Source organism: Mytilus galloprovincialis, chromosome 2 (assembly GCF_965363235.1).
Source record: "Mytilus galloprovincialis chromosome 2, xbMytGall1.hap1.1, whole genome shotgun sequence".
Lineage (NCBI taxonomy): Eukaryota > Metazoa > Mollusca > Bivalvia > Mytilida > Mytilidae > Mytilus > Mytilus galloprovincialis.
The window spans coordinates 54,035,047-54,051,011 of NC_134839.1; the positions used below are offsets into that span (position 1 = coordinate 54,035,047).

At 31.3% G+C, this 15,965-nt stretch overlaps 1 protein-coding gene across 1 annotated transcript; it reads left to right on the top strand.

The window, feature by feature from the left end:
* The first annotated feature begins 1,722 nt into the window (after positions 1-1,722).
* Positions 1,723-6,393, top strand: LOC143063843 (uncharacterized). Its single transcript, XM_076236245.1, has 3 exons — positions 1,723-1,814; positions 1,946-2,226; positions 3,140-6,393. Exons 2-3 carry the CDS (start codon positions 2,022-2,024, stop codon positions 4,618-4,620), a joined length of 1,686 nt encoding a protein of 561 aa, XP_076092360.1. The 5' UTR covers positions 1,723-1,814; positions 1,946-2,021; the 3' UTR covers positions 4,621-6,393.
* The last annotated feature ends 9,572 nt before the right edge of the window (positions 6,394-15,965 follow it).

Consider the following 15,965-nt stretch of genomic DNA (forward strand, 5'->3'; position numbering starts at 1 on the left):
CGAAAATGTTATTTATATATATAAATTAATCAACTAAGTTCTTTAAAAAAAAAGTTCTGAAATAAACATCAATATGCCATCATCGAATTTCTTGATTTTTGTAACTGTTCTTCAAGCAGTTTTGTGCTTAATTCAAAGTTTTTTTTAAAATTTCACAGTTACCTGATAAAAAGAGTAACTTAGGCCGTGTCATGTGATCTCATGATGTGAATTTTCAATATTCAGCCACTTAAAGAAAATAATGTATGGATAATTACCAGCATTCGATATTACCCGAAGTCCACTTACTAGTCTAGAAATGGACTTCTGATATTACTTGTAATCATATTTTTTAATTCATACTAATGTACTGTAGCACAATTGTAACAGTAATCAGTAACACAGTTGTTACAGTAGTCCTATGTAATAATTTATTAGTATAATATTCCCAGAGTAGTCTCAGGTCTTCATGCAGCTGTAATTTCTAAACTTGTTTATAGCTTAGGGGACGACCATTTGATATTCTGGGGGGGGGGGGGGGGGGGGGAGGAGGATTTTGAAAATAAATAACTTGGCCTTGATTAGCACAAAAATAAATGGTTTGTTCTGTGGTAGTTTGAAAATAAATTACCTGACTTGCAATGTATTGAAAATAAATAACTCAGCAGGTCTAATCGAAAGTATTGAGACGGCACCAGATTCTTCATAAATTCGTCTTTTTTCCCCAAAAAATAGAAAAATCTTCCCAATTTTTTTAATAATAAAAGTATAAATATTATTTAAATATACCAGAAATGTCTGGAAATTTGTTTAATTTAACTTGAGGTATATTGTCCCAGGAAACCTTACCTCGCTTTTATTTTAACAGGGCCGTAACTACATTGAGACAAATGCCTCATGTAGGAAATTTCAAAACCAAACGCTTATCTCCATATCAAATTGTGTTCACAGTGAGTGCCTTGGAAGAAGCAAGTTCTGTTTTCCCTCAGACTAAGCCCTGATTTTTTGTGATCAATGTTTCTTATTTATTTGTCTTTTGTTTATTGAGTGCCCTTCTGTATTCTGTTCCTATTGCATTCTTTTTGTAATCTAGTAATTTTGTTATGAACTTGATCATGAGTTTAAAAAAAAAAGCAGCCACAGACTTAACTATGTGAATTCCATTTTTGCTTTATCATGCACATTGATCTATTGATGTTGTCCCTAGAAACTTAAGTCTTACACTGAATTTATAAATTTTGCTTTGAGACCAAATATTGTCAAAAAATTATTAAAACAAAACTTGCAATTTCAGATTATAAAAGGGTCTTCGGAACACCAAGAAAGCATGATTTTGCATTATTTGTTCTATAGCTTCTTGGGCCTTCAGTGGCTCCTCTCGGCAAAATATGATTGACAATACTTTTAAAAGAGGTAACTTACGTTACAACCAATGCATGTATATGTAGTTGAGAATATAAAAAGATTCATTTCTGCAGAGGATGATGATTAATTTCAAGTTGATTAAATGGAACATAATAACTTGACTAAATATGTATTATTTATAATAAACAAATCATGCATTTCAAAAAATTGTATGCTTTCGAATATCAAAAATATAGTTGTGAAAATGAACAATCAGTCCCTTGCTTTAATGAAAATGAAAAATCTTGCTTCTCAAATGGTCGTCCCCTTAGTAGTAATACGAATTTGTTTGTTGTTACCGTCATTTGACTTTGACTATTATTGATTTGTGTCGTCATAACCAAATGTCACATGATCATGTCCATTTTCTTTGTTGATGATTTTTTCAGTTACGTTCTTGATATAGGTGTGAAAAACGGACAGTTACACAGGTAAATGATTAATAGACCGTTTGATTATTATCACCTTTAATTGATTTGACATGCACCCTGATTGAAATATACAGTAAGACACGCCCGTAGGCATTTGTTTACATCTAACACGTGTTTTTTTGCTTTGACAGATAGACATGTTGAAACAAGATTGATGAGGACTTTAAATAGACGTGTGTAAACTGGTGTATAACACATCAGGACGGAATGGAGGGAAGAGAAGTGAAAACTCTAGTCTTCTTTGACTTAGAAGCTACTGGTTTGACCAGACCACGAATCACAGAGTTGAGCATGATGTCCGTCCAAAGAGAAGACCTTCTAAGAACAGTCGGTACACCAAGAGTAGTCAACAAAGTAACTTTATGTGTTAACCCACAAAAGTGTATGGAACCAGAGGCATGCAAAATTACAGGTGAGCAACCAAATTGATGGATATATTTAGTTTTATTTCTTAAATAATTGCATATATATGTAATGTTTTTATTTTTAAAACCATATCATTTCCTGGCCATTTGCTGTTTACCACATGTATATTTTGTTATCTGTCAAAATTAAAGGTTGTATAATGGAGATCAAACATAACAAACAACAGAGAGAAAATAAGTGAAATGTAAATGATAAAAGTAAAAATAAGTAAATTAAATTGGTGAAATGTTTTGCCCTGATTAAGAGGTACTCATGTTGTTCATTAATGTATCATGTGTATTGCATTGTAACTTCAACAACTGAAACAAGTACACATTTACCATATACAAAATAAAGATTATAAATAATCAGTGGCAGATTTGATTTTGATAACTGCATATATATATATATATATATATATATATAGACAAATAGATTATTTAAAAAGTATCATACTATCACTCAAAAATTGGGCTTTCAATTGGGGTTCAATTTTTGAAATCCTGGATCCCACCTAATAATAAATTTACCAATTATTGTTTGTATAAAAATTGCAATGAGATTTCACTAGGCGTCACATGCTAGATGTATATTATATTTGGAAAAAAAATCAGTTTTTTATCATGTTGATAAATCCTTTTTCTAATAAAAAAAAAAGAAGATGTGGTATGCTTGCCAATGAGACAACTCTCCACATTGAAGAAACCTAATCAGCAGGCAAATGACACAGAAATTAACAGCTACAATGTATATGTCACCCTATGGCTTTCAACAATGACCAAAGCCCAGGCTGCATTAACTTCATTTTTTATAAAAAAAAAATTACATTGTCAGAGAAACACAGTGTTTGATTAACAAATGATTAAAAAAACGGGATTAAATTCTTGTCTTTTATTATTTATACTTCATTTTTTTTGCAGGTCTATATAATGACAGTTTAGAGGACCAGACTCCATTTGATTCAAGTGTTACTGACACTATACATAACTTTTTAAATAGACTGCCATCGCCTGTGTGCTTATTGGCACACAATGGTAACAAATATGACTATCCACTTCTATTGAAAGAATTGCAACGTGGTGGTAAAATTTTATCACCAGAACTTCTCTGTGCTGATTCCCTCATTGCATTTAAAGATTTGGATGGGTATGTTCATCCAGGTGAGAAACCAAAATCATTTGATGGCTCTTCATCCCAGCCGTCATCAAGGGTGACAACTCCATTGGACTCACTCTTGCAGACTACAGATTTGTCTCAGTCTTTAAATTTAAACAGGAAGACACCTCTAGGTCAGCCTATTCCTGAGACAGCTTGTTCAAATATGAAGGAAAAGGTAAGACAGTTAAAACGAAAGTGTGATGCTAGTTTTGACCGTGGACCAAGTGTGGCTAAAGCTGTTAGGAAACGTTTGTTCCAGTCAGACCCAATCGATATAGCAAGTTTAAATAAAGAGGTAAAGTCAGAGAGTGGTAATAGAAACTTTGCTGGTAGCAAACCCTCAACACTTGAAAAACTAGTCAGTGCAAAACGATTTAAACCAGAAGTTGAAACTGTCAAAAAACGATTAAATTTTGACTCAGATGAGGACGATGATAGTACAGATTCTAGTCTTAATTGTAGCACCGATTATGAAATGTTGGAACGCAACAGTGCAATACCGGTAAATGGCCATGCAATCGAAGAAAAATCAAATTTTACATGTGATTTTAATGAAAACGTGAAGCAAGGACCAACTTCATATTTTTCCAACCTGGATTCTCAGGGCAGTTTAAAAGATGAAGATCTAGTGAATGCTATAGAACAAGTAGAAAATAAAGTGCCAACATTTGGAATGGATGGACTTGAAAGTGAAAGCCCAACCCATTGTCCAAATTTTGTTGATGTTCCAACAACAACTGATGCCATCTGTGTAACTCCTAAAAAAGCGGAGATTATACAGGTAGATGTTCAAACAACAAATGAGACAACACCGGTTAAAAATACTCTACCAGTAAAGTCAGAATTGAAAAACACACCAGTAACTCAATTAGCCAGATTTACCGAAAAAGTTCAACTTAACACACCAAAGTCCTCAAGGATGAACGAACAGTTAAAACAATTAAGTGCTGGATCAACTGCAAATGTAGGGAATCACTTGTCGTCATCATTTAGTGCTTTTGTAACAGCTAGTTACAGTAACACAACAACAGTGAACTCAAGTGCCTTTGGATTTCCAAAGTGGGTGTCTTATAGTTTGCCAAACATTTACAAACGTACCTTTGGATGTGAACCAGCGATATCTCACACGGCAGAAGACGATTGTAAAGCGTTATTGCAGTGTGTGAAACGTAAATCTCCAGACTTTATACGATGGGTCGATAGGAACTCTATATTGTTATCCAATTTGCAACCGATGAGTTGATGAAATATTTTGTTAGATTTTTAGGAAAAATTTTGTATTTTTTTTAAATGGTTGAGCCATAAAAGTTGTTGATTATTATTGTTTTTTAGCTTCAAATTTTACATTGTTTGTATTTTTATATGCATTTTCAATGATCATGTATATGTTTTTTTTATAAACAAAATGTACATGCATATGTATATGAATTCCCATCATGTTTTTTTATTAGACATGTGAAAGGAAGACGGGTACATGATGCGTAGATTTGTCCTGTAATTCATTGACCATTTTAGTTATTTTGATAAAAAATATTTGAGATATTCATTTGATATAATGTACCAATATATCCATCATGTCCTTAATGTACATGTATCCTACTTCTTTATAATTAGAAACCACTATATCTGTCTCACATTGATAAAGTTAAAGGTATAGTGCATTATGCAGGGTTCTCGCTAAGGATTTTTGAAGGCGAGTCCAGGGACTCGTCATTTTTGGCCATGATGAGTCCAACAGCTAGAAGAAAATAATTTATTGCAATATAATGTAATATTATAGTCTCCATATCCTAATAGAGCAATGAAATGACATTAAATTAAAAATCACTTTTAAACTTTTGCTATAAAATGATGATATTTGTGTTTAACTGTGTTCAGTTTATATACAATATTTCAATCTTGATGCATCTGTGGACTCATCAGTTTTGAAAATGGTGAGTCCAGACAGATTTTGATGAGGCCAGGACTCATGGACTCGCCTTAGTGAAAACCCTGATTATGGGTTACTGTGATCCAACTCCTTCTATAAAGAATTAACAAAGGAACATAGGAAGGGGATATATGTAATATGAAAATAAAAATTAGGAATGAGTAGAATATTTATATGAAAGACAAAAATAATAAACATACACGTACAAGGTACATGTACATGTATGTTTATTGTACATGTACATGTATATTATTTAGGAAAATACAAATTTTATTTTTACCTTTTTCAAAACAGGATAAAACTTGATAGTCAATACAAAAACTATTTTTCAAAACAGTTTACCATGCACAAATAATTATTAAATGTTTGTTTTTTAATGTATACAACTCTGTATACATGTGTAATACGAATTAAGATTAGAAATTCAGTCCAAATTCACTGAAGACTGTTTAAAAATGATAAAAAATACACTGAATCTGAATGTGCATGTATATTATTTAACATGTTTAAAACTAGGAAGTATCATCTATGTACATGTAGCATGGCTACTTCCAATTTGAAACAGAGTTTTTTTTAGTGTTTCAGCACATTTTTTTTATTAGATTGAGTGACAAGCTTGACCAATTTTTTATTTGTTTTTGTCTAAGATCTCTTGTTTGGTTTTTCTATTGTTGATTTTTTTCACAACACATCATTTTCAAAAAACACATACATTGTCGGACATATTTGAAGAGCACCTTTTCATGCATTTAGAGAGTGGAGAGTTTTTCCAATAAAATGTGCAGTAGTATTTTGTATACAGGTAGAACAGTAGTATGCATCACATGCATTTATTCCTAAATTTATACAACTTATATCAAAACAGTTTTAATGACCTATTAAAGGTTTAGCTGAGTTATAAAAAAAAATGATAGTAAATTTATGACCGTTACGTACACAAGAAAAACATCAGACTTACACTATGCATGATATTGAACCCCTAAAGAGTAAATCTTTATGAAACACTTGAGCAATAAAACATTTTCAGATTACAATTTTTATTGGTAAAATTCTATATTTCAAATTAAAACAATTTAGCTTTTCATGCTTTTGGTTCTTTTTTTGAGACAAACTATTGGTCAAGATTGAACGCTGTTTTCTTATAAACATTTTTTATGCATGTGTAGGATTGAAAACTTTAAAATTTGTTATGATCAGCATATTTTGTTTGTTAAAGTTGAAAGGGGAGATAACTACATAATTTGTTAAAGTTGAAAGGGGAGATAACTACATAATTTGTTAAAGTTGAAAGGGGAGATAACTACATAATTTGTTAAAGTTAAAAGGGGAAAAATATAGCTACTTGAGGTCTCATTACAGCAAGATCAGTTGTTGATTTTTACTTTTATAAATATATAGTTTATCATGTTTATATTGATAGTTGTTACATCTGTAAATATTCATACTTATTTATTATTTATATAAATTGGTTAGTTTATATATATATATTGTTAGAGATGCTTGTTTGTTATTATAACCTGCATGAATGTAGATGAAATTTACATCTTTTAATGATATTTTTTAAACACAAGTTTCTACTCTTTTTTATTGATGTTTACACACAAATTTTCTAGTTTCTTTTTAAGTTTACTATTTATTGGAAAAAACATTTAATTTTTGAGAAATTTTAATCTTGGTAAAACAAAAATTCTTGATTGATCTTTTTTATCCTTGAAATGAACAGATATTGAGACATAAGATTTTTTTTAAATTCCAATGTATCCTGTAATAAATATACTGATTTGTAAAAATCAGGACAGTGTTCATTTCAAAATAGTGGGATTTTGCATTTTCAGTGGCATTTAGTTTTCTGCAGTTAACATGTGTATTAGGTTGAGAATGTTCTTTCATTTAGAGTTTATAAGTTGCATATGTACATGTAGCATGCATGTCAGAAGATTTTAAAGTTTTAAGGCTATTAAGTTCAGTTTTCTTATGAAACTACAATAAACATTTAAAATTTTTTAATAAACACAATTTTGGATGCTAAGAAATGCTGCTATGAAATACATTTTAATAGATAAAATGAATGACACTACAGTTAGATAAAACTTATGCAAAAAACACCTAAGAAAATGTTAAAATTATCAAACATTATAACAGTGTGAAGTTGTTTGACATTTGAACTTCAACATTTTTCTGTGTAGTACATTTATTTGTACTTTTTTCAACAATACAAGTGCTAATTGGCATTGAGTGACATTTATCACAACAAAAGATTGTAGTAAACTAGTATGAAATACTCTCATCAATATGATGGCGGGAACAATAGTCCAAGAATTGTAAAACTGTGATAACTTACCAAATAAAAAGTATTTTATGATTATTTGTTTTTGTTTGTTGATATGTTATATGCAGACAGGTCATTCATGACAGTTAGCATGTCATAAGATGAGCTGCTTTGGATAGAAATTGACTGTATGCAAATTTATTTTGGTTTAAAAAAAAATCTATATGGAAAGTCTGTAAATGTTTGAAAATAAAACGGTTATAAGAACCCTACCAGACATACCAAAAAATCATATCTTATTTTATTACGCATATGACAAAAAAAACAACAACAAAAAATGAAAAAGACGATAGAGCAAACTGCTTTCAACAAAACACTTCACAGTAAAAAACAAACCTTCAGCAAAACAAACCCAACCAGATATAGGACTTTATCTGTAAAATGTTATTATATTTAAAAAAAGTGTTACAAATTTAAACAGGAAAATGAACAAGCTAACTAACTACACATTTAAAAAAAAAATCGCAGCTTCATTTTTATGTCAACCACGACCTATATCTGGTTATAAATATGGAAATTTAATAAGGTTCTTACTGTCATTTTTGATAAAGGGACTTATTAATATAAATCCACTAATGCATTAGTTGACTCCCAGTTGAAATTTACCACTTATTTTATCGTTACTAACAATTACTGGCAAAACACCAATTTGAATTTGTTTTGGTACATTTATTTAATTTTATGACTTTTATAAAAGTTTTTCTGGTAGCTATATATATATATATATATACATCATCAAGTGAAATTCACAGTTTATCTTTAGATGATTGAAATTTTAGAATAGATACAAAAGGAATTAAACCACCAAATATATAGGTTGCATTTATGTAAATATAGACAGTGCACTTTCCCATTTTGTGGCTAATACTGTGGCAATTTTAATCTGAAGTTTCATAATAAATTATATCCGAGAATGGAAAGCTGATATGCACTTCTATTTTATTCCAACGTCAAAACATATGGCTATGCGACATATTTTCAACATTCATATGTCTTGAAATTGTTAGAGTTTAAATTTGTACTTAAATTCTGTTCTGCACCTATCTCCACTTTTTATACGACCGCAAAAATAAAAAAACAATTGGTCGTATATTGGTGTCGTCTTCATCGTCTGCGTCATCATCAGCGTTGTCCGAAGACGGATGATTTCCTGATAATAATGTTAGTATAAGTATACAGAAATCAATAAAATTTTAACACAAGGTTTATCACATAAGGAAGGTTGGAAATTGATGTTGGGGGATTTGGTCCCAACAGTTTAGGAACAAGGGACCCAAAAGAGGTCAAAATAAGTATTTTTCTAGTTTCCAAACAATAACTTGTGTGTAAGTGTATGGATCTTTCTGAAATTGTACCACAAGGTTCCATCCCAAAAAAGGAAGATTGGGATTGATTTTGGGGGTTCTGGTCCAAACTGTTTAGGAATGAGAGACCAAAAAGGGGCCAAAAACAATACTTTTCTAATACTTTGTATAAATTGCTTATTTCTTAACCAATTTCGATGGGGTTACATTCTTGAAATTTTGGGGTTCTTGAATATGCTGAATCTAAACGTGTATTCATGTTTTGGAATTTGGTTCCCATTTTTAAATTGGTCCAAAGGGTCCTAAATAAAACTTAGTTTGATTTTAACAAAAATTGAATTCTTGGGGTTCATTGACAGCTGAACCTAAACCTGAATTTAGATTTTTGATTAGGGGCCCAGTTTTTCAAGTTGGTCCAAATTGGGTTCCATAATTTAACTTTGTTTGATTTTAAAAAGAATTAAATGTGTGGGGTGGGCCGATGCCACTGCTGGTGGAGATTTATTTCCCCGAGGTTATCACCAGCCCAGTAGTCAGCACTTCTGTTTTGACTGGAGTTATCATCGATATGTTCATAATTTAAAAATAACTGTTAACAAAACTTAAAATTTTGAAAAATGTAAGGCTTTTCTACCTCAGGAATACATTACCTTAGCTGTATTTGGTAAAACTTTTAGGAATTTTTGGTCCTCAATGCTCTTCAACTTCGAACCTTATTTGGCCTTTTAAACATTTTTTGATTCGAGCGTCACTGATGAGACTTATGTAAATTTGATTTCATCAAAAATTGAATTTTTGGCATTCTTTGATATGCTGAATCAATCCATGGCCATGTATTAAGATTTTGGATTTTGCACCAAATTAGGTAAATTAAATTTTTTTAAGTTCATTAGACCACATTCATTCTGTGTCAGAAACATATGCTGTGTCAACAATTTAATCACAATCCGAATTCAGAGCTGTATCAAGAATGAATGTTGTGTCCATACTTGCCCCAACTTTTCAGAGTTCGACCTCTACGGTCGTATAAAGCTGCGCCCTCCGGAGCATCTGGTTGCCTTCTTAAACCAATTTCCCATTACTCTGCAGTAACATACCATCTTCTCCGTCGAATGATGTGTAAATATTTCAATTACTGTTAGTGCATGTTCATACTATACTGACTTCATATACAGGAGTGTGCTCCTTACGCAGAAACTGCTCCAACAGATTAGTGTGGAGGAAAGATTAAAAATGACACTTTGTAAATTTATGGACACCCTCACGAAATGTTTGATCTATACGATGTTTATGTGTCTAAACTTACTAGTGACATTTTTACCACGTCTTAGATTGTGGTTGAGAATATATGTCGTCTGTCTGCTAAGCACCGAGTATTCCAGAATATCACTGTTATACCGAAGGTGGATTTACATTGCTGTACGAAGTGTCTCTGTATTTTGTACATCCAACATTCATGTTTTCATGTTTAAAGTTTTTTTTTTATGGTTTCGGTTGAATGATGTGTTATGTTGTATCGTTTATTGTCCAAATAATTATGAATAAAGGCAACAGTAGTATACCGCTGTTCAAAACTCATAAATCCATGGACAAAAAACAAAATCGGGGTAACAAACTAAAACCCTTTCAATACTATCATTTTCATATTCTCGATTATAACTGTTATATCAAATATGAATTTACATTGCCGTACGACGTGTATCGGTATTTTGGTCCAAATAATTTGCCTTTCCATGAAAATTGTTTGGACGAATATTGTAAAATAATTGTATAAAGTTGTAAACTTGTATGTCAGTAAGGTAAGCGTGTCCCTAATTTTGATATCCTGTGGTGTTTGTCGTTGATGGAATATGTTCGTTGTTGTTCTGTAATTTACATGGTGTGTCCACAATTATATTATTGCTTGTGCGTTTCTCTGTTACGATATGAATGTTTTTGCATGTGTTTGTGCCGTTTGTCACGAAGTGTTTTAGTGATATTTATTAATATTGTCATAAAGCGGGAGATTCGGCATGCCATTCAACCCACCATTTTTTCTTAAGATGTCCTGTACTGAGTCAGGAATATGGCAGTTGTTATCAAATAGTTCTTTTCTTTGTGTGTTGGCATTTGCTTTTGTTGCACTTTGTTGTTCCTGTTCTTCCTTTGTTTTCTTCTTATAGTTGATGGGTTTCCCTCGGGTTCGGTTTGTAACCCGAATTTGTTTTTTTCTGAATCGATTTATATCATTTGCCTTTATTTGTCATACTATTAGATTCTAGCACTGGGATGACACTGACATGACTGCGTATATCGAATTCGATGTATAAGTCTTAAACTCAGACAGAGGAAACCGTGTCTTTTGTTCCTTATTTTTTTAGTTCTGGAGGATATATTAATGGGGAAAAGTTTTGATTTTTAATGGAAAGAGCCACATCAATATATCTGAATGTGAAATCAAATGATCTTGCTTCTTTGAACTTCTTGTTTTTGACAAGTGTTCATATGAAAATAAGGAGATGTCAGCGAGGAAAGGCGCACAGTTGGTTCCCATAGTAATGCCGACAATCTTTTGAAAGAGTCTACCTCCGAATTCAACAAATATGTTGTCAATAAGAAAATCCAGCATATTGATCATTTGTTCCTTTGTGTAGTATTTTTCATCCTTTGTTCACTTTTAACAAAATATGCCGTATGGTATCACAAAGAAAAAAAATAGCGTATGCTATCATGAAAAGCATTGTGGATTATTTCTTTTATACCATTTTAAAAAAAAAATTCTAATGGTGAAGGTTGGTATACACGGTTGAAAAATCAAAAGTTTTGATAGAACGAATTTCAGAGAAAGATTTAGATTTAAAATTATCCATAAGTTCTAAAGAGTTTTTTTTTTCATATGGTTAACTATGCAAGTAAAAGGGTTCACAGTATTTCGGAAGACCCTCTTTCACTGCAGGCAGAATTTTTGTCAATCTGTTAGACAATTCTTTCGTCGAACATGAAGGTGAACTAGCAATTTACCGTTGTTTGTACGGACCTTTGTGGAGTTTATATATTCAATACAAACAAGGGTATTGCTCCGTTTTGCTGTTCTACGTAATGTTCAGTGAAGCCACGAAAGACTTATGATTCGCCAAAAGCTCATCCTTGTCAAATAATATGTTTTTGTACTAGGGATTTCCTGAGTACTTATTTTATTCCTAATTCTTTTACAAGACACTCGTAATAGTACGATTTACATACAAAGACAATATTATTTGAAACTGACACTTTGTTAACATGAACACCTACATATTTATCGCTAAGAGATGATGGACATTTCACTGTCTCGATCTTTGTCTCTGAAAATGGACTTTGGTAGATCATTCACACAGTTTTTCAACTAATGAGTGCGACGTTTTATCAGATACCTGACTATTTTGCCAAAAAAATCTCCAAAAGTGTCAAGTTCAACTTCTCTTCGTGTATCCCATGCTCTGGCGTAGTCCTCAGTGGAAACAATAATTATGTTGAAGTTATGGTTGAAGGTTCAAATTGATGTGTTAGGGTTCTCTAAACTTAGGTCTATGTTGAATTATGTTTATTTCCCCAGTTCTAATAACAGCGCCAGAGAGGAAAATTCCTTCACAAATGAAAGAAATATTATGTATTACTATTACTGGAACAAATACTAAAAAATATGTTTCTTATAGAATGAAGGTTTAGAATTTTTGTTAATAACAAGGACAGATATTTTTCATTGTTTATAACAAACTTCCAGGGTAACTTCTGTTAGGCGGAACAAGTATGCGTTACTAAGACGACCACAATTTCATTTGGTTTTAATGTAATATAGAGTTGTCTCTCCTTTATCTTAACAATTATATTTTTCTCTTTATGGTGTCTTTAAGGATTTGTATAGTAAGACTATACAAATCCGTATTGTCTTTGGTGTATATTTTCTGAATTTTCCAATGTTTCTCACAAAAAGTAAATGTATGGTGAATGTTTTATTATTTACTAGCTATGTTTTAAATTTTATTGAAAGGATTTGAAGCTAGGAGAGTGGTGTTGAAATTTTTGAAATAGTGCGATTTTTCCTTTTATTTCATTTCATTTCTTAAAAGTGATATTTGTCGAAAAGCCATGAGCGTTAGCCCCTGACCTAAACATGAAAATAAGTGTATGTACATGTATTTGAATTATATTTCCTAACTGGTGAGATATCGCTTGATACCAACAGAAGTTTCAATATCAGATTCAATATAATTGTAACCCAGCCTTCGACGAGTTTATAATTACTATTTAAATTATATAACGGGAGTTTATATAAAGCGATATCCAATTTTTATAAGTTAAACCTATTTCTCTTATGGTAAATGTGTTAAAATTAAAAATTCTGCAAAATGTAGATCTAGCCTTTTGCACATTTCAGTACAACGTCATATGATATGTCCTTTTCCAATATCAAACTTTAACATCAGACATTGCAAGACTATTTTTACAGAATGCAATAAATTTAGACAAAAAGATGATTGTCACAATACATTTAGACAAAAAGATGATTGTCACAATAAATTTAGAAAAAAAAGATGATTGTCACAATAAATTTAGACAAAAAGATGATTGTCACGTGAAATGTGTGAGAGTTATATATTATATTGAAGAAATCCCATATTTGATAATATTAAGTAGCCAGCACTTCTGTGTTGACATGAATTATCATGAATAGGGTCATAATTATAAATTAATTGTTTACAAAACTTTTAATTTTTGTAATACTAAGGATTTTCTACTGTACCCCAGGAATAGAGTACATTAGCTGTATTTGGAAAACTTTGAGGAATTTTTGGTCCTCAATGCTCCTCAACTTTGAACTTTATTTTTCCTTTTTAACACTTTGAGCACAAATATAAAATTTCAATCCTGGTATCTAAGATGAGTTTATATATGTCCGTTGTAATAGTCGAAATGTATATCGTCTTACCTTTTGAAAATCATCAATTACATGACGAATTGCGAATTGAAATGCCGTTTTATCGTCTTGTGATGCTAGATAAGCAAATCAAATTGACGCTGATTTTCGTATCCCTATTTCGTGTCACAATCGGTGCAATGTCACTGGTATTAAAGAGATAATCGTAACTGGAATTACGATTATCCCAATATGGCGACGGCAGATATAGGTAAAATCTTTACAGTCATTTTTTTCTCAATTCGTATCCCTTTTTCGTGTTACAATCGGTGCAATGTCACTGGTATTAAAGAGATAATCGTAACTGAAATTACGATTATCCCAATATGGCGACGGCAGATATAGGTAAAATCTTTACAGTCATTTTTTCTCAAATGTAGCATGTTTTTGTCAATAGTTACTCAGCTGCAAGGTTGAAAAATTCCGGATGATAATCGTAACTCTATGGAATTTTTCTTGTTTGATAATCGTTATTGCTGTATCGGATAATAGTAACTGAAAAATAATGAATGTGTCTTTCAGCATTTCAATGGTATTTTGTGTGTTAAAATGCAAATGTCCAGTAAATTGATGACATTAACGGAAAATAAAAATAAATGAAGAAACTTACAGGTTAATTTCTAGGACAATATACTTATATATCTCGATTTATGGGCGTTTTTCAACAAAATCGTGATATTTTGTCCTAGCCACTTTAAAAAAAATATGTGTTTGATCTTTACAAGTGAGTTTTTGTGCAGTTAGTACATGGAATTAAATTTAACATTTTTAAGCAAAGAAACATACTTTTTTTAGAGGGACTAATAAGCTATTGATTCCTGAATTATTAAAACCCAAATTAGCATGTCCTTAGACGCCCTATTCAGCATTCATTCTCAATGTTTTCAAGAGATATGAACATAAGGGTCTTACAAAAGAAGTTATGCTTTTATAACGGCAGTTTAATTGTTGGAAAAAAAGCACATCATATGGACCAGAGTGATATCGTATTTTTGTTAATGTCCACTACGAAACGGTTCAAATCTCCTTCAGTATCTGGTTTTAAAATCATGAAAAAAATATCAGTGTACAGCTTAGTTAAAATTGACACGTAAATTTTATGGACACCATCACGAATTAGTTGATCCATACGATGTGTCTTTGACCAAACTAGCTAAGGACATTTTTACCACATGGTAGATTGTGGTTTGTCATTACGTCGTCTAATCTTTTAATTACCGAATGTGACTTATTCCCGATTGTGACTGTTTTGCTGAGTGTGAATTCGCATTACTATAAGACGTGTTACGGTACTTATATCTATCCCAAATTCATGTATTTAGTTTGATGTTATATTTGTAATTCTCATCGGATTTTGTCAAATTGGTTGACGTATTTTCTATTATATTCATTTGTTATGGTAAAGAAAATTAATCACCGCCTTCATTTATTAGATTTGATTTTGTTCAACGTAATCTTTACGATATGTTACGTTTGAAGTTAGATTCAAAACAAACCGGACACATATATAATATAGTTAATTGCTATTAATTAGTATTGCAATGTGCATTGTGTTTAAATGTAATATCAGTATTTAGTTCTATTATAATCTTAAATCAATCCTATTTCTATCTTATTTTTGAGATATAGTTTTTTTCAAATGTGACGCCATTTTTGTGATGTTTCAGAAATTCAAATGTAACATAATTTTTGTGCCTTTTCACCACTTCGTATGTGACGTTTTTTTTATGACTTTTTGCGTTGAGGCCTAGACTAAGTCGGGTGTGTTTATTTTCCGTGTTGGTCTCCAATGTATTATGTATTCGGGTTTTGTTTTCTGTAATAAGTTAAGACGTCAGTTTTATTATGTATATCTGTTATATTCATTTGATAAAATTTACTGTTTGCAATTGCATAAATTGTTCTAAATAATAAGGATATTCTTATCACAAGCAAAAAACCCTAGCCGTATTTGGCACAACCTTTTTCAACTTTTGATCCTCAGTGCTGTACAACTTTGTACCTTTTTTGACTTTCGAACTTTTATATCTGGGCGTCACTGGTAAGTCTTTTGTGGACGAGGCGCGTTTTTGACATATTGAATTTTAAACCT